This window comes from Aptenodytes forsteri, unplaced genomic scaffold, assembly GCF_000699145.1.
Source record: "Aptenodytes forsteri isolate BGI_AS27 unplaced genomic scaffold, ASM69914v1 Scaffold309, whole genome shotgun sequence".
NCBI lineage: Eukaryota > Metazoa > Chordata > Aves > Sphenisciformes > Spheniscidae > Aptenodytes > Aptenodytes forsteri.
The window spans coordinates 5,186,556-5,205,705 of NW_008795857.1; the positions used below are offsets into that span (position 1 = coordinate 5,186,556).

General features: G+C 39.0%; 1 protein-coding gene and 1 long non-coding RNA gene across 2 annotated transcripts in view; one reads left to right on the forward strand and one right to left on the reverse strand.

Moving 5' to 3' along the window:
- The window catches only part of LOC109279610, a 29,067-nt gene extending 24,607 nt beyond the window's left edge, over positions 1-4,460 (forward strand). Inside the window, exon 3 of the long non-coding RNA XR_002086245.1 lies at positions 4,019-4,460. This is a non-coding gene — a long non-coding RNA (uncharacterized LOC109279610). The remainder of the gene's footprint in view (positions 1-4,018) is intronic.
- Positions 4,461-6,621: 2,161 nt separating this feature from the next.
- The window catches only part of BIRC6 (baculoviral IAP repeat containing 6), a 175,142-nt gene continuing 162,613 nt past the window's right edge, over positions 6,622-19,150 (reverse strand). The window contains exons 70-74 of the mRNA XM_019473244.1: positions 18,932-19,093; positions 17,291-17,368; positions 12,257-12,445; positions 9,067-9,201; positions 6,622-8,007 (exon numbers count right to left, since the gene is read on the reverse strand). Of these exons, the coding sequence (XP_019328789.1) occupies positions 7,828-8,007; positions 9,067-9,201; positions 12,257-12,445; positions 17,291-17,368; positions 18,932-19,093 (744 nt within the window). The 3' untranslated portion in view covers positions 6,622-7,827. The remainder of the gene's footprint in view (positions 8,008-9,066; positions 9,202-12,256; positions 12,446-17,290; positions 17,369-18,931; positions 19,094-19,150) is intronic.

Sequence of the window (19,150 nt, forward strand, 5' to 3'; positions counted from 1 at the left end):
TAAACCATGACAGCCATTAAGGCAAAAACTGTTCAACTACGGAAATACTTAAATTTAGGAAAAATGTAAATAGTGGCATTTTTTCCAGAGGGCTTATGGAACAATTTCAGTCTGATAAAAAGAAGGCAAAGGTTGAGGTGAACACTGCTGGCAATTTAATCTGCATGGAAACTTTGCATCAGTCACAGGATGTAGTATTTGGGAATGAATAGAGAATTTCTGTATGACAGATCAAGCACGCTTTGCTGTGGGACCCCAGATTCTGACCAGCAGGACGCTTAATTGCAGCCTGTGATGAACGCTAGGGCACAGAGTACTGTTCTGTTGCCTCAGTGGAGCTGTGATGCATAGGAGGTCAGTGTGTTGAAATGTGGAAAATGAACTATCAGGGGAAAATGAAAACTGGATGAATTTACAGTTATGATTTGTCCTTAGTGACACTGACTGGACAGCTGTCTTTGAGGGCACACTTGGCAATGGAAAATCACTTGCTGTTGGTTTCTGTGCCTGAAAATGCATTTGCAAGTAAAAGCAAAAGTGTATTTCAAGTAGCAATTAAAAATACACTTATGCAAGTCATACTAACATTTTCAGGAAGACAGCAGTGTCACAAGAAGCATTTTAACTGTGTTATTTTTATTCAGATGACTAATCCATGTCTTGCAGTAGGCACACATTGAATTTAGCATTCTACTGCAGTTCTCTATATGCAATCTTGAAATTTCAGCACTATCCTTCATTGATTTCTGCTAGCAGTACAGAGTCTTGAGAGCTCAAGACAGAACCATCTTTCCTGAATTACACAGTTGTTTATCAGGAGCCATGTACTGTTGTTCTCCTATTCTTTGTTTAAATGGCTTGGCTTCTCCTTTGATACAGGTTATTGATGTTCAGTTCCCTGCTGTGTGTCATTTGTTCATCTGGCTATTTGTTTTCCAACATGAATGATTTCCTTGGAGAAACAGCTAGAAAAGAACGGAAGGAGGTTTAACACATCGGTAGGCAGTGCAGATACAAAAGGATATTTTGTTCTTTGGAGTACCTCTACTTCAGTCTCCATTTGCTGTCATCAATGGCAATTCTTTGTGACTGAGCGTATATTTGTAGTGGTGGGGGGGTTTTTTTTTTTATTGTGGTGGTTTTTTTTTTTAAACTAGAGTGAAATCTGTATCCAGCTAAATCATCACTTAGATGTAATTTCCACCCTTGTCTTCCCTGTTCTGTCATATGGATCAGGTGCTCTCTATTAGACCCTTCATGTTGCTAATGTTTAAAGCCTCCCAGGGAGCTATACAACAGCAGGTGTTTTGGTGCGTGTGACCTGCCTGCACGGTCTGTTGCCTTTAGTGACCATGAGGCAGATGGGAGATGTGTTGAATTGAATCTGGAAGAATTTTTTTTCCCCCTCGTTTGGGGCTTTTGTAATGTTCTGGGACTTATCCAGAATCCCACATGCTATGACAAAATTCAGCCAGCCAGATGGTCGCATGATTTCTCTTGTGACTGCTGCTGAGCCGGAGGCCAGCCCCTGTGAATTTCGTATGTCTCACCAAGTTTCACTGGTTGAAACTGCCTCAAAATCCAGTTGAGATTTGCACAGTGACAACTTGGTAGTTGAGAGGATGGGTCCTAGTCCTTTCCAGCAATCCTGCTGTTGGCTAGTAGTTTTTGATCTGCCACGTCACCTCCGTTTCCTCTTGAACCATTGCCACAGTATGGTGCCAGCAACCATTTGCAAGGTTTCAGGACAGCCTGATCTGTAGCTATAGCCAGGATGGAGGCTGGGACTTGCATCACGCAGGACCGTTCCCAGCCAGTGTGCACAGGGATCTGGCACGATGGCTTCCCTGATGTGAGAATGCCGATGCTTGGCGAGGCTGGTTGTGCATATGTAATGATGATGGCCCTGTTACATCCTAAAGTAACTACGCTGGTCCCCCTTGTGCAGCGTTAAAGAGTTGCTGTCATACTCTAGGTTTAGAATTGTGCTGTGCTGGGCTTCAGCTAAGACTGCTGTACAGCTGTGTGGCATCCAACTCCGCCACCTTCTTACAAGCTGCTTAAAATAATTGTAGAAATAAGGTGGTTGTGATTATTACCAGAGGTTTCAAACAAAGGACTTTTGACTGACAAAGTCCTGGAAGTTTGCATTGATATGGTTATTACTAATTTAGGTATGGGCAAAGGTTTTCTGTGGCTGAAATCTTAAGAGTTTCAAGGTGAGAGAACAGGACTTCTGGAGACATCCAAACCATTGTTTAGAAGTAGGTTGCAAGACACTATCTGTTAGTATTGTTTTTCTGAATCACATGCTTGTTTAAATATCTGAAAGAAAATAGAAAAGATGGAAAAAAACCCACATTTTGCTTTTCCCATTTGCTCTCCTGGTAAATGAGAAAATGCTTAATGAAGCAACAGAGACAATCTTTAATGATGGCAAATTGAATTCTTTTTATTATGAGATTTTAGTTTGCTTCAATTTTCTGGTCGGGGGAGGTTGCCTTTTTTTTTTTTTTTTTACAAGATGTGTTCATATGTTTGCTACTGGGGGACTGGGATGCGGTTGCTTTCTACCCATAGAGCTTTATGCAGAAAGTTTATGAACTGCTGAAGGCTTTGTGCATGTCTGTGGATGTGGGTTGGTAGGTGAGAAAGAGAACAACGAATGGAGGTGCAGGACAAATAAATTTAAAAAAAATGCAGTAAGTGGTTAAGCTGGAAATATGGAGCACAACAATGGCAACAGGGAAGTGGCTGCAGGTTTTTAAATGCAGTGAGACATGATATGTTTGAGAAGCATGTTCCTCCTGCAAAACCATGTCTGACTCATTGCTTTAGCAACCTTAGTAGATCAGCCTGCTTGTTATTTTTGCAAATACACACTTATATTTTGTTTAAGTATAAGTTTGGGCATTACTCTTGAGGTCTAACAACTTCTGTTGTGTGCAAGTCTCACCACAGTTACCTCATTTCTAAATGTTTTTGAGGGGTACAGTAACATGCCAGTTTTCTTACTCCCAGGAGATTTTCTTAGGGCTCTGCTTGCACTGGTTCCCAAGATTAACTCCGCTATCTTTCCCTCAGAAGCAGGGCTGCTAGATGCCCTGCATAGTCTCTGGTTGATAAAGAACCTGTTTCTTTCCTTTCTGGACTTTTAACTAAACAGCCTTAAATACAAAATTTTGCTATCTGAATTACAGAAATGTTACCAACTCTAGCATTAATATTATCTAGACATTTGAGGATGATACTGTATTATTAAATGATACAGATATTATAGGCACTCTTAATGTAAAGGATAAGTAGCATTAATACAGGTGGAGAACTAAGTGGACCAGGTTATCACTTTTCAAGAGCCAAAAAGTTGCTTCTGAGCCAAGCAGCACAGAAAAGAAGAGATTGCAGCCTGCAGAGATGACAGGTCACAATATGCAGAACTCTCTCCATCAAAATAGAGCATTGTGGTTTGGGATTTGTTTTCTCTGAGCCTTTATTAAAAACAGAGGCAGTGGTGAGATTATTTTAGAGCTCTACTATAGTAATTCACTGGGTAGATATTGTATTTTCTGCACTCATGTTCTAGGAGAATAAAATAATGGCAACAATAAAATCTCTGGAGAATGAAATGTTTTTACCTGTGATTCATTTTAGTAATTGTGGAACTTACTTTTACCCCCATTCAGCTTACTGTATTTCAGAAAGCTCATGTTCCGATATAAACACCTGCACATCCCACCTAATGTTGTCACTATCTGTAGAAAACGAGAAGGAAAATAAAGCTCAAAAACCTGTTTTTCAAAGACAAGTAACTGCCAGACCTGATGCATTTATACATATATAAATAGGTATATTATCTATGTATGTGTGTGTGTATATATATATATGGTAAAAAAAAAATTGAGAATATATATCTGAAGTAGCTTCTGTACCTTATACTTGTTCCTTGTGGTAAGATAAATGTAAATCTGTCTCCTTTCCATTGAAAAATGCTTCTAATTTCTGTTTTCTAACTACAGAGAGTTGACCATCCAGGGAGATGAGTCCACATGATGGTTACTGGCTTCTGGGGAAACAAATAAGGAAACAAGAAAAGAACACTTCGAAAACACACTAATACAAAGGCGGCATGGAGGTAAAAAATGAAGATGACGTGCCTGAGAAACTCCAAATAAAAACCTAAGCCTAAATAATTCTCCTTCACAGGGATCAGAGTAACATAGTATAGTCTCAGCTGAAATGTAGGTCAGCTGGATTGGTGTTCAGATATTGATGAGTAAATAAGGTAAGTTAATAATATGGTGGTTTGCTTACCAAGTTGTTTGCCTCGGGATGTAAAATAGAACACTTGTTTATGTAACACCAGAAACATTCTGGGGAAGAAAAGCTCCCCTAATAAACATCCTATGTACAGGATTGCATAGTTGCATGGAAAAAGTTTTGTAGTAATGTTTTCTTAACAATGTGATTCCTGCCAGAAACTGAATGCCCTATTTGATATAGCAAGCACAGGTTAAATTGGCTTAAAGCCATTGTAAGTAGTGTAGTACATTTATTTCCTGTATTGTATGAGAGCTTTCTTCTTTTTTTAAATAAAGAATTCAAGCTTTGCTGCTTAATAGGTCATCATCCAACCACAGTACTGATGACAGACCCACACTGAAGCTCCCTAGAAGCTAGGGAGCTAGTAGTCCAGTGCCTTGCCTGTGTTGGCATGACTTTACCTGCTGCAAGGGAGGCTCCTCGACAGACTAGCAGACGTGCACAATCTCCACCTTGAACTTGTCAAAGATTTAGAGAAGAAAAACGGTAACAAACCCCATCCAACAATGCCAAACAGACTGCTGTAGACCCAGTCAATCTATAGTCACACATGCTTTATTCTGCCAGTACCTAAACATCTAACATGTAATTACTGGAGTGAAACTTGACGTTGTTTACAGGGTTCTTATGTTTCAAATTTTCTTGGGTTTTTCTAGGTTGTCATCTTTGTTTTTTTCCTGTATAGCACTGGTAGGATTACAGAGGAGCATTAACCCATACGTTTATGCACATCTTTTACCCAAAGGAAATTCCAGAGGAAATCACTGCATCTTGCAGAGGGGTCATTCGTGTCTGTGTCTGAAGACTACTGTGTCTACAACTGCAAAACAGAACAGTTGTTTATGCATAGCGATCAGTGTAACGAGTGGTTTGCTCTCATGGAGCACAAGGTCTCATAGATTGCTGAGCTGTTCCCTCTTTGGTAGATAGCGTAGACTGAATCGGGAAAGCTTGGCATTATTGTCTGTGAAGCATCAGGAAAGACTATTGATTTATGTGCTGCGCTCTTCCTTTGGCAGAGTGACCGCAGCGATTCCAATGGCTGGTGACATCCCACGCTACACTGCATGGCAACGTGTCAGCGGTGAATCTTGGGCCAAAGGCAGTACCAAAACCCATGGGGTAAAATTCCGTAACAAGCTAATTAGCAGTTTGGTGCCCTTTGTGCTTTTGAAAATAATTTCTGTTGATTTTTAAAACATCTTCTACAAGAACAGCCTAACAGTTAAAACACAGTACTTCCATGTGATGGCTAGAAACTGTGATCTGTCTATACAGGTTTCTATTCAATTTGATGAAATGGTAAAAGATGAGAGGAACTGGTTAAAAAAATACTCGGTTGTCTACATACCTCAGAGTTTACTATGATTTTACTGCAAAGTAACATAGCTACCTTGTGTGTTAGACCTAAAAACCTGAAAATACGTATTTTGTATCTGTTGCCAAGTTCGCAATTTACTTACTAGACTGTAACATAGTTGCAAGTTATGAAGGACTGAATCTCTGCTTTAATTTGGTCCAATACCATTCTAGCTCAGGTTAGAGCAAAAAAAGGATAATTGGTACGTGGATACAAATTAGAGTTTAATATCCCATGCAGCTGTTTACATCTGCTTAATTAAGCAGCAGTGACTTCACATTAGCATTGCTATGATACCATAAATACACACTAGAGAAAACGGTACAATTATGTTAGCCACCCTCTTAATGTCAAATCGATGCAAGTTAGGTACTTTTTATTTCAGTGTTGTTTTTTAATGGGGAAAAAAAAAAGTCTTCACGTTTGAGGAGGATCTTCAGGTCCGATACATTTGGTTTTGGCACAAGTACCAGGATTTTATAAAAAGATTATGCTTCTGTAGGCAGACGGTTTAAGCAATAAATGAAGAGCTCTAATGGAAACCACGAACTTAAAAATAGTTGGAAGTCAGCGGGTAGTTTTGCTTTTGGAGCCTTTACAAGAGTATCACAGTCATTTCGTACAGTAACAGAAGGTAAGTAAATAACCCATCTAGAAAAACGCAGTGCTGTTTTAACACTGATGAAGTTCTAACACTTTGACTATGTGGCAGAAACTCTTTGTGTCACGTATTTACCAGCAGCTCTGGCACAGAGCTGCTTGTTTTGCTTTTTGATTAAGGATCCCCTGAAGTAACGCAGACGTGCCTAAGTTGGTATTTTGAGAGGTATGTACAATCGGGACAGGCCTTGGATTAACGCAACATATCAATCTAACAGGAAAATTGTACTTCGGTCAGAACTATCGAAGTCTGTTAACCATCAGCATAAGAACACAACCTCAGTTGGTGCCATTTTTAATGATTAGAAATAATACATTGTAAAACAAAAAGTGAAAAAATTCCAGCGTGATACTTATAAACAAAGAACAAATAGAAAACAAAAAAGCTTCGCTTTTGCCTGATTTATAGTACTTATAATACAACAGATCATTAGTCTGAGGTAATACCAGTAATAACTTTTTAGTCCTTCAAGGACTGCTCAAAAATTAAGAACAGTGATAGTAATGCATGTTATGTTAAAAGCGAGACTTGATTAGTAAATCAAGCAAATCCCTTACCCTTTTTAGTTAGGGGTCTGGGGTTGCAAGTATAAAATTGGAAATAAGTCTGTACAGTAGGAACTACAGAACGTTGGAGTCCTGCGTGGCACGTCATTAGCCCCTGTCAGTACTTAGAGTACAGCTGATTATGTAAAAATCAGACATTTCAACAGAGAAAAGACTTTGTTCCAGAATAGCCCTTAAGAAATTTAGAATACTGTTAGTTTGCATAAAATAGCCAAACAAAAGATGAATTCAGAAGTCCAAATTTTGGCATGAGGTAAAACCATGTGCATTTATTTCATCTGCATTTTAGAATTAGTAAGCATAAAATTAAATATGTTGACTGTAATGAATTCAGTCATACAAGTGCAAGTTTTCAGCTAGAACGTATTTTATGGCAGTTTATTTAAAAAATGTACCAGTAAATCATAAAAGAGGGATCATGTCCATTTAACGTTTATTGAAGTATACAGGAGGTTTTCTTTAGAATCAAATATGAGCATGAATATATGGCCAAACGTAAAACCTATCAAATTCAGTGAAAATTTTCTGACTTTAAATAGTAGCTGTAAGAATGACCAATATATATTCTTTGTTACAACCGCCCTCACTCTACAAGTGAAAAAAAATAATAAACATTCAGTAAACATTCTTTCCTAAGGTAGTTTCCCTTATATATCAGTGATTTATCCATTTCTTGTATACATAACTTTTTAAACATACCAATCAGTGGTTCTCACAATTGAAAAATAAAAGCACAAAAAAGTTTACACTCTTGTACAGGTAAATAAAAGATCATCTTGAATTAAACTGTATATCCTTAAGGGCATAGTATAGTTTCAATTTCATTACCTATTACATAATTAGCTTCTTACATACAAATATTGACATATTTGGCTTGTGCTTCAAAGCCTTTGTGTCTAGAAAGTCCATGTCAATGCAACTCATAACTTGAAATCAGTGGGGATATCTTTACTGCTGCTGGGTTTAACCTGTTCGTGCAACATAGTCTCTTCTGAACTTGTCGTGGCACTGCATTTGTCTGTGGAGTCGTCAGCGTCTGGATCCAATCCTTCAGGACAGGGAAGTTTTAGAAGTTCTTCCCGCAACTGAGCTGTATGACGCTGAATACACAAAAAGAGTCATATGGACTTTGAGACCACAGTTAAAACATTACTTTTCACAATGTTAGAGAACATAAGGCAAAAAAAGGAGTAAGTAGAAAAGGTGTAAGCGTACTCATTCCATGACCGGATACGCTTTTCCCCTGTATTCAAGGACTGGTACTTTCCTTGTAGTGACAGAGTAATTAGCAAATGCTGCTAGGGACAAATTAAAGGCAGTAAACAGAACTGCAGCAAACACGTGCATCGATATAAATGCTACGCTATTTGTCTTGCAGCTGAGTCATATCTGTGTTCTGTGATCACAGCAGAAACTGCCTTGGACTAGGTAGGTCATACAGCCCAAACACAAATTTCTAAGGAGTTCATGGTCTCGATGAGATCTGTTGCAGAGACAGGTACACGGAGATTTACATTAGATTGTAATAACCAACGGTAACTTCATTCTGACGACCAGTCACATTGAAAGAATGCAAGTCTAGCAACAGAAAAAAGCCGCCTTTAAAATTTTTATTTATTTATTTATTTTTGCTCCTCAGGGGAAGATAAAAGAAAATAGGTCTGTTGTCTGTGTGGACACAAAATACAGAAATGATAGTACTTGGCTAGGAAGGGAGAAAACATTATAGTGGCTGGAACTGTGGATAAGAGTTTAACACAGGGTAAAACTAACTGTAATAGACCACAGTTTAATAACTGCTTGTCCATTCAAAAAGCTTGTTTTCTGGCAAGGAACTGGTTGTAGTACAACTTGATCATAAACCCCCACCCACCCTTAGAGAGAATAAAATAAACTCTCTGTATCCTACACAAGTATTTAGATAAAAATAGGCAGGACAGGCACTAAAGGAAAATCTAACTTAAAGGAAAAAATACTGAGAAAGTGGAGTGCACATACACTTTATCTCTTGACAGTTGCGAAACTTAGGTTTGCTTACATGTTTTTGAAGTTGCTGGGGTTTTCTATTATTGTTATTATAAAACTCAGCTGCTGAGCAATTTCATTGCCATTTGTCATCCTTGGATTAAAGAACATAAAATTATAAAAGCAGGTCTCACCTTCAGAGCTGCTGCGTGATGGGACATAGTCCTGCCTACCCGTTTGTCACTGCTGTACTGCTGTATGTCTGCTATCCACTCCTCACACTGAGCCATGATCTCCACTCTTTTCAAGTAAAAATGTTTGTGGATGACCTGCAAGAAAATATTCCGAATGAAAGAACAGAGTGTTCATTGTTTTCTAAGAACCACATAATTTAACAAAACAAAGTTTGCAAGACCCCTATGAGTCTAACTGGATATAAGGAAAAAATAAAAATCAGTATGAGGATAATTCAGCATTGAACCAGGTTGCAGATAAACTCTGGAATTTCTGGTCTTGGAGGTTTCCAAGACGCAACTGGAAAAAGCCCTGAGGAACCTGGTCTGAATTCAGCTGGTCCTGTTTTGAGGAGGAGGTTGGCCTGGATGTCTCTTCCAGTCTGTATGAATCTACGATTTATGTGTGGTCTGCCATTTCAGTATTCACTTGTGTTATCTGGGTGAAGGGTAAATGAGTGCCAGAAATCACGCCAGGGAAAAGAAAAAGCGATAGCAGAACTTTAGACACGTTCTTCAGTTCAAAGATGATCTTACTATGCAGGCACTATGGATGGACGTTTATGTTTGCATAGGGGCAGGGTTACACAGATACAATATTAAGGCTTTTATTGTTGGTTTCACAGTCCTATTTTATTAAAGAAGCATAGGCAGGAAGTATAAGCACCATGTCTTCCCCTGTCACTAACCACTTGCGGCCTGAACAGAAAACAGATAAGCAGAAACACTGTCAACAGTATGACCATAGGAACATAACGTGCTTCTGCATAGAGAAGGAGGATCATACCAGCTGCTGTGGAAGAGGTACAGCCACAGTTATACGGCCTAGGCAGAGGCAGCACCTCTGGGAACAACTAGAATTCCCAGGCAACAGTAGCTGAGCTTCCCACGGTTTGGGTGGGAAGCAGTATTTGATTGCATAGTAATTTTGGTATTTCTGTACAGATTTGAGTTTAAAAAAAACAACCAATCCTCAAAGTTGTGAAACTCTGCTTAGTGTTGGCTTTGTCGTAAACGGTTTTGTAAAACTCCGCCTGGTGAAAGAAACAAGAAAATCAAAGAAATTTTATTGAGCGCAGAGAGTTCTTGGCAATATTGCAACATAATTGACAAAATCATCTTTCCCTCTAGAGCTTAGAGAATATAGCTATCTGTCTAAAGAAAAACTGCATCTTGAAAGCATAATTGACTTCAATTCTGGATGCATTCCTTATATCCATAATGGAGCTTGGAAGAACTCCCAAAGACCGGCAGTTTAGATCTCCTGAGCCTACCTGTCATTTAAGACGCTAAAGGGAAGACAGCTCCGATTTGTGAAGACAGAAGATCTTAGGAGCTGAAAGATGTACGTTCTTTCTTAGGCCTAAGTTTTCAGGATGCCTTTGCATTTATGTTGCTGAATGATCATCACCGTTAAGGTTCCTAACACAACCCTACAAAAAACCTAGAGATCTTATCCACAAGCTAGTCTCTCAGAGAACTGCTCAGATAATCTATGCTAGAGACGTGTTTTCATTTGGATGAGCAGATGCAGACGGAATCTAGCGTTCTTCCAAAATTCAGCTATTGCATCAGAGAAAAACGTAATGCTTTCCAGTCCATAATTTCCATTTTCTGATACATAAAGATACACGCCACTTTACATAATGATAGGGAATATGTATTCAGAGAAGCAGAAAGGGAGTTCTCACGTTGCACAAGTTGATAAGGCACTGGGTAGGACCCCAAGCTTAAGCTAGTATGATTGTGTGTTTAACACAAAAGCAAGCTATCTTAGCCTCAAACTTCTCCTTACAGAAGCAGGCTATTGTCGCTTCAAACGTCTTCTGAGAATCTTGAGGATTTCATCATGCTGTCCTAAAGACCTCAACATATGGAAAAACAGAAAATTTTATCTTGGGGAAATGAGGAAAACCGCAGTTACCTAAACCAGAACAAAACAATTTGCATGCAAAGCTTTTAAGTGTTGGCCAGTTCTCTTCTGTGCGGCAAAACTCTCGTCTGTTCACAGGTAACAGAAGGGAGTTTCAAATGTCCAAGATGCCTCTGCAAACTGCTATCTACCTCTCAATGCTACTCTTCATTTACATGTGTGTGTGTGGCTTAGCTGAACTCAGTCCTAGCTACATACCACATTTAGAAAGCTAGTAGTTGTATTGTTTTCAACATCTGCCTTTTGGTAACGATGTGCTATGCATAAGTCATCTGTTCTCAGGGAATGATTGGTTTTCCACTGAAACACCACCATTTGGATACACCTTATTACTTTACCTTCCTGAAGAGGGGCAGGATGTCAGCTTACAAGCTGTCTTGCAACCATTTTGCATTAATATTCATACAGATTCTCTTACTTAGTGTATCTTAGCTCTTTTTTTTCTTGACTCCATTGCCATATATGTTCAAGTCCCCGAGATCTAATTGACCTGCTTTGAGAAAGGAGCTGGACTAGAGACATTGAGAGAAGTGCCTAACAACTACATTATTCTGTGATGCTATGGGTGAGCCAGTCTATTTTCAGGAATGTAAACAAATTAAGCAATTTGATTTCTTTCAATAAGTTTTTAAGACAGTGTGAACGCATGAAGGTTAGCATTGCTTTTATCAGCATCCAGACAGTTGCTTTCAAAGGCATACATTTCTAGTTTAGCACAGGTGCTTTGTGGATCCTTCCATAAATGATACACAGTCTGGAATTTGTTGTAAAGTATTTTTCCAATCTGCATTGTTTTGGTGTATCCAAAGTGCTTCCTAATACTTGCTTCAAATTCATGTCTTACTTTTAGCTATGCTGACTAACAAACATCGAGTGCCCGTTTGTAGGGCTGATCAATAGTTTTCACATGGAATACAAAACATACCACCTGGCATTAAGAATGAGCCAAGCTGCATGAACCATATTTTATCAAACTGTGCACCAAGCCTCCTTATGGGTCAGTCCCAATTTGGGTGCATTCCCCTTTCCCGGAAAAGAATCTGTGAAGTCAGGTGCGTCCTTATTCACTTCAGTCTCTGGAGTCAGTTGCCCCAGGGAACAAAGAGGCAGCTAAACCAGACATCTCATGCATGATGTTTCCAAATATTTGCATTATTGTTAACACTTAAACAAGATAAATAAATAAACAAGATATTTACTGTGCTTCACAAAACCTACCTCCTTAAAACATGGCGATGGATTTCTAATTTGTTCAAGCATTGCCCACTTGACTGTTGCCTGTCGTATATTTCCATCGTATTCTCTGGAGCTCTGGGTACCGCTCGGAGTACCTCTTGATCGTTCATAACCTGGTTCATTAAAATATGGTTCTGCTACCAGTATCAGGGATTGGACAGACACTAACACCTGTTAAGAGAAGAAACTAAATATTAAAATTGTGCCACCTACTTGTTTTTACAAATATACATAGTTTTGCTTACCTTCTATGCAAAACCACTTCTATGGCAAAGTACTGTCATTTGTAATACAGGCTACTCGCACGTAGGGAATGTCCATGCTTTCAAACCGAAACCATTACTACACATAAAAAACCCTAAGTCCTACGGCTATGTATTTAGCTTAAACACCAAGAAAATGACAAATACAAGTTAAAAAATAACAAAAATTCAAATATAAGTAAAAGAAAACGTTTAAAGAAAGAGATGTCTGATTGCACCCTTTTGTGAAAGAAAGTGTATTTGTCAGGTTCTCAGTCAACAATTCTTGAACTTTCCCAGTGGCTGAGCTTACTAATTCTTCTGATTCTGAATTAGATGGAAAAGGATCAAGGGAGGTGAAATGCGAACCACTGAAATTAATCTTGGCATACATGCTCTCCCATTTTTTTCCTTCAAATGCATTCAATTGATTTAGATATGTTTTTAGCCCTTTAGTTTCAGATTTTACATGTAATGCTGTGTGTCATATGCCACTAGAACAAAACCTCAGTATTTCTCAAGAAAAAAAAAAAAGTGTTTTCGGTACTGTATCAACAAAGCACCAACTATTCAGTGATAAGGAAACGACAATTTTCCCCCTTTCAATTTTATTATCAAGTACATCTGGGAATAGCTGCTTACATACATACAAGGCATTTAACTATATGCCCAAGTATTCCTAATATAAAACAAAGAATTAAATAGATACATAGGGCATGTAGGAATCCAAATGTATATGTACTGTGTATTCATGATTTGATGTCTTGCTAATTTCTCCAGTATTAGATTGTTTGGCCCTGTCAACTTATTGTTGTACTTAATCAAAACTATGTTACATGCAAAAATGTTATTATATAGGTAGAAAAACATTACTGACTTTTTAAAATTTATTTTAAATGAAGGATAGGTTTTTCTTACGTACTTAGGACCAAGTCCAGCAAGAATTTTAGGGATTACAATTCTGTGACACAAACCTAGTTCCAGAACTGTGAAGAATTCAAAAAAGGTGATTTGAACACTTACATTTCCTCAAATATTGAAAAACTGATGATATGTTACATGCCTAAGAATGGCATTTCCAGCACCGGACACATTTAGGTGCAAGATATCCACTGCAGTAGATAAAAAATGTCAGGGCAGCTGTTTCTGGAACTGGCTCTCCTCCCAGCCTAGATACAATTTAAAGCTTGGAGCCATCCCTAATTTAGCAGCCCAGTTTGTGAATTTGGATATGGATGACAACAGTCCTCCTTTTTCTTGGAACATGCAGAACGTACAGCTTACATCAGATAGATACCGTGTCAGCGACAATTCAAGACTTTGGTTCTCTCACAGGGCAGTGCCCCAACAACGAGGTAGTTGTGCTCTGTGCTTAAGTGTGGCATTCCCTCGGAGTTTCTCTTGTCGCAATGCCAGCACAAAAGCGTTCCAGCTTTCCATACTCTCTGCGATGTGTACTCACTCCATAGACACAATGCCAAACCAGTAACTCGTATCAAACCAACAGCCCAAGAATCAGTTGAATGACCCGGGTTAATCTCAGTCCCACCATCACCTCACAGAAACACGCCCTTATTCCTTTTGGTGCCATGACACTTTGTGGTTGCAGTTGTGTAGTTGCTGTGCTTTAACTATAGCCCAGAAGGGCAGCCTAGGGCAGCTAAGTCTTTATCCTGATGCATAGGGCAGGTGGCTGTGCAGTGGGAAATGTGAACCAGCATCCTCCTTTGGGCTGAGGAAGAAAATTAAACAAGTTTTTCTGTTTCCCAGGCAGGTGCTCCAGCTAGCTGCTGTTAGACGGTATAGTGTGCACCATCACATTGTCTCCCGTGCCTGCCATGCATTCAACTAGAAGCAGCCATGGCTATTTTGTGTTACACTTAAAAAATTAAAACATGGATAAATGCATTGAAATATACAGAATGTGCCTCGCAAACCAGGTTCCAGCAAGAAAATGGCCACTTGTGACACTAAAAAAGGCAGAATATTAATGCAAATGTGCTAAGCCAAGGCAGAGTACTTCAGGTCCAACGCTTCAGGTACCTAAGGTGTTTTGGTGATCTGTGGCCTTTACAAGTGTCTGGAAGTAGTTGGGGTTTGCTTTTTTTAATTTCGTATTTTTGAGATATACATATATATTTTTAAATAGCTATGGTAGAGAAATTTGACACTACACAGCATTGTACTTTCTTGGCCTTAATAACCAGTTGTTACTTTGAATTATAATTGTAATGAATGAGAAACTCTGAACTGATCTTCCAGTTTCATTTGGGTTATAAAAGTTAATTTCTGAAGTATGTTGGGTGGTCTGACAATAGTTTCATCTCTGAGCCAGAAAAAACATGTACTGCTTAATTCTTCCCAAGCAATTTATTTAGTCCTACAGCTGTTTTCCATTTAAAAGCCACAAAGTGTTTTTCTCCCAGTATGGGGGGGACTTTTTCCAGCAGCTTTCTTACTATTTTCAAATTGATACCCTAGAAAACTTTAAAATTTGAAACTTAAATGCTGCATGAGATTTCTAACAATCAAATCTAACATTTTAATCTAAGAAAAAGGACTTTAGTGAAAATAAGACTTCATAATACTTGCACCTTCCTGCACTGATTTTATAGTTATAGTCCAAAATTTCAGTTCATCTCTTGATCGAGAAGTTGTACCTTGGGAAGGTGACACTATGTAAGGAGCCACAAATTAGATCTCCAAATCGTAATTCGTCCCTTGAAGGAAGAGGGAACATTAATATCTCCAAGGATGGAAATTCTGCAATCTCTCTTGGACACCTGTCCTAGTGTTTGATCACCCTCATAGTGAAAAAGTTTTTCCTCATATTTAACCAAAATTTCCCACGTCCCATCTTGTGTCAATTGGTACTTGTCCTAGTGCTCTGCATCTTTAAGAGGTGTCTGGCTCCATCTTCTCTGTATCTTCCCCATTTAGGTACCGAAGACAGCAGTAAGATCTCTTTGCCATTGGTCCAGCCACTTTTTCACCCACTTATAATGCACATCTCACCGATTTGGCTACAAGGGTACTATGGGAGACTGCATCAGAGGTCTTGCTGAAGTCAAAGTAAGCTACATCCACTGCTCTCCCTTTGTGCAGAACCAGTCGCCTCACTGTAGAAGGCAGGCAGGTTAGGCGTTATTCGCCCCCCGTAAATCCATGCTGGCTGTTCTCACTCACTTTCTTGTCTTCCATGTACTTGAAAATAGCTTCCAGGAGGATTTGCTCCATAATCTTCCCAAGGAGTCAGGTGTTGCTGACCAGCCTGCAGCTCCCCAGATCCTCCTTCTTGCCCGACTTGAAACTGGGTGTGAGATTTGCCAGGAAGCTCCCTTGATTGTTCTGACCTTTCAAAGATGAGAGCTAGTGGCTTTGCAATGACATTGGCTGGCTCCCCAGCACCCCCGACGCATGAGATTTGGTTCCATGAACCTGTGGGTCCAATCAGCTTGAATGCTGTTTCCTCTGCTGTGGGTAACTCCTCATTCTCACAGACCTTCCTAGTGAGGGCTCAGGGACATGGGAAAGCAAACCTTACCCCTGAAGAGTGAGGCAGAGATGACCTCTGCCTTTTCTATGTCCTTGTCAGTAGGTTCCCTGCCCCACTGAGCAGCAGGAAAGCCTAGGAAAATGTGTTCTTTTGCTGCCAACATACTTGTAAGAAGCCCTTCTTGTTGCTCTTTATATCCCTTGCCATTTTCAACACCAGCTGAGCTTTGCTTTTCCTAATTTCTCTCCTGAATGCTTGTCCAGTGTCTTTATTTCTGATGAGTAGCCCATCCCCTCCTTCCACCTTTTGTGTACTTCCTTTTTGCAGTTGAGCTTAGGCAGGAGTTCCTTGTTTACCCATGCTGGCTTTCTGCCACTCTTGCTTGACTTCCACACACTGGAATAGACCGTTCTTGAACTTTTAAGGAGGCTGGACAACCAGCTCTCCAAGGCCAATTCCTGAACAAGCTGAAATCTGTTCTGCTGGAGGACAAGGTTGTTAATTCTACTATGCTGAAACAGAAACTGTACAGTCTTTTAGGATTTGGAACAGAAAATGTACCTTGTGCTACGTAGTAATTACTCCAAGGAAGGAATAAATTCAGAAAGTGCCATAGGGAATAAGCCATTGCAAGCTTTACTTTTATTTAATGTATGTGCTTATTAGTCAGTGCATTTCTGTGACATAAAGCTGAAAATGGTAAGGACCGTATGTCCTAATACATTCCAGTCTAATTTAACACTAATTGTTACTGAACACAGTATACCTACACTTTAACTCCCTTCAGCCTTATTCCTCTATTCAGCTTACTTGCAGACTTTGGAGGAGTACCTTCGCAGTTCTCACTAGTGCACTTCACTGTCTCATCTCTCACAACGTGGAGCCTGCTTTGTCTTCACCATAAATAGCTTGTGATAGAGAGTTCCAGGAGGTGATGTCATCTTCCAGTCTTTTTTTTATTTTTTTTTATTTTTAAATAAAATATTTGAAATCATCCAAGCAAAGTCCAGGCAGTGCAGGAATGAGCTGCACACATGAACAGCCACTCTTCAAGACAAGACCAACAGAAGTATTGGTTGGAAAGAACACTTTGAAGAACTTGTCTACTCTACAGTGTTTCTTTTCTAGTGTTCCAAGGACGTTTTCTGGACTTTTGTCTTATTTATGCTTATTTAAGAAAATTCTGGTTTAAAAGCACTAGAAAAAGAATCCTTAGGACTGACAGACCACTTACTACTCCTAAATGACATCTACTGAAGAGAAAGAAGAAATGCTCACCTGCAAAAAACTTGATGTTTGGGGATTCCATTTCTCTTCCGGCCTCCCATGCCATGTGTTAAGTATGCTTAAACACACCTGAAAAGGTGACATTGTTAACACCACAGACAAATATTATGCTAAAATTGTTCTGCTTGGGCAGAACAAAATGTTAACGTTACATTTAAATTTTGACAAACTTTTGTGTAACTGCATTCTAAAAGAAATTTGTTTCCTCTGAAACTAATTTGAAATGAAAGCAGATAAAAATAATGTGGATAAGCAAGAACAGCATGTTAATAAATGAATAAAGTAAGGTAGATTACTTCTCTTCGAGGAAAACCTATGGATTCTAGTGGCTCCGAAAGTAAATGAGCCACGAATACTATCTGATTCTTTACTTTCCTCTTTACATACTGCTCTAACACTTATTGTTGTAGGTTTTAAAGACAATCGGTCTGCTTAAGCATGTGAAAGGTAGTTTCTGTCACACAGACTATCAAGGAATTTAAAATATTCGTTAACTTTTATGACTGATCTGGACTTTATGGAAATCTATGGAGTTCTTGTACCTTATCACAAAATGGAACAATCAAAACCAGGGAACAAAAAGAGACAAAATAAACAGAAGAAGTTTAGAGGTGAGTATTTGCCGGGACTTAATGTATGTTAGGCAGAGTAAAAACGGAGATGAAGTCTCCAGTGTGAATTACATTCTGTGTCCACGTTAAGGGAAAAGCCCATGTCTAGTACTGGAAAGGAGTATTATAGCTTGTGAAAACAGGGAGCATGGGGAACCCATGAATGACAGTGGAATAAGGGAAAAATGTTAGCCTATGGATTAAATGTTTACACACCCACAAAAAAAGCTGACGGAGTGCCACAGTGCTACAGCCAAAGCTATTCTGTGGGTCTGTGCTTCGGTGGAGACATACACATAGCCATCTCTATAGCTCTGCAGAGGATTTAATGTGTGCTTATTTTTAATATAAATAGAAGTTGCATCTCCCTGATATGCACTGGACTTCCTCTTAGCTTTTTGGAGCCTTTAGAATGAGCCACAACATACCAAGGAGATGGGGGGAGGGAAGGGGGAAAGCTTATTTGTTTTAACTTTTGATATTATTTCCAAAAGCTTTACTATTTTTTGAGAAAACTGTCATTAAGTCCATATTTTAGAGTTACATTTTTTTAATAAAGGATACCGAGGTTAAGGAAAGTCTTTATCTTCCCTCAAGAAAAAGCACTTTTGCATGGAAAAAGAGAGACAGGGCACTTGGCAAACACATTCAGTTGCAGCTGGTATGGAGCACACTTTGTCCATGGAAAGGATCTTGGGTATTTCAGCTGGCCAAAATAAGATTTCTGCCTGGTTAATTTTGCAAAGAAGATGGAAAAGAACATTTTTCCAGGTCAAAATTACTTCCTTTTTGGTCCAATCCAGCTCATAAAGGCTTTAAAAAAATCTCCAAGACTATTCAGAAAGGAGATCATCCCCATCTGAAACTGTTAAATCGCTCTTCATTTCAGCTTGAAGACCAGTTTTAACCAAGCAGCTTCCTCCAGTATGTTAGGAGCGGCTGATCATTTGATTGCAAAAAGAAAAGTTTCATCCGTTTCACTTCCTTGTTACATCTATACACAAGAACAAAGTTGACCTACCTTGCCATCATTGTAGAGGTTTGGATTAAATCTCACGCTGTGGCCTCCAGTTGTTTCCAGATTCACAAGTGGAGGGGAATTAGGATAGTCTTGTGGAAAATATACATCAAATTCAAAGCAACCATTTGCGTAAGGGGTGTCTGCAGGACCAGTAATGAGAACCTACCATTGTAAAAAAAAAAAAAAAAAAAAAAAAAGACAAAAAAAAAAAAAATTTTT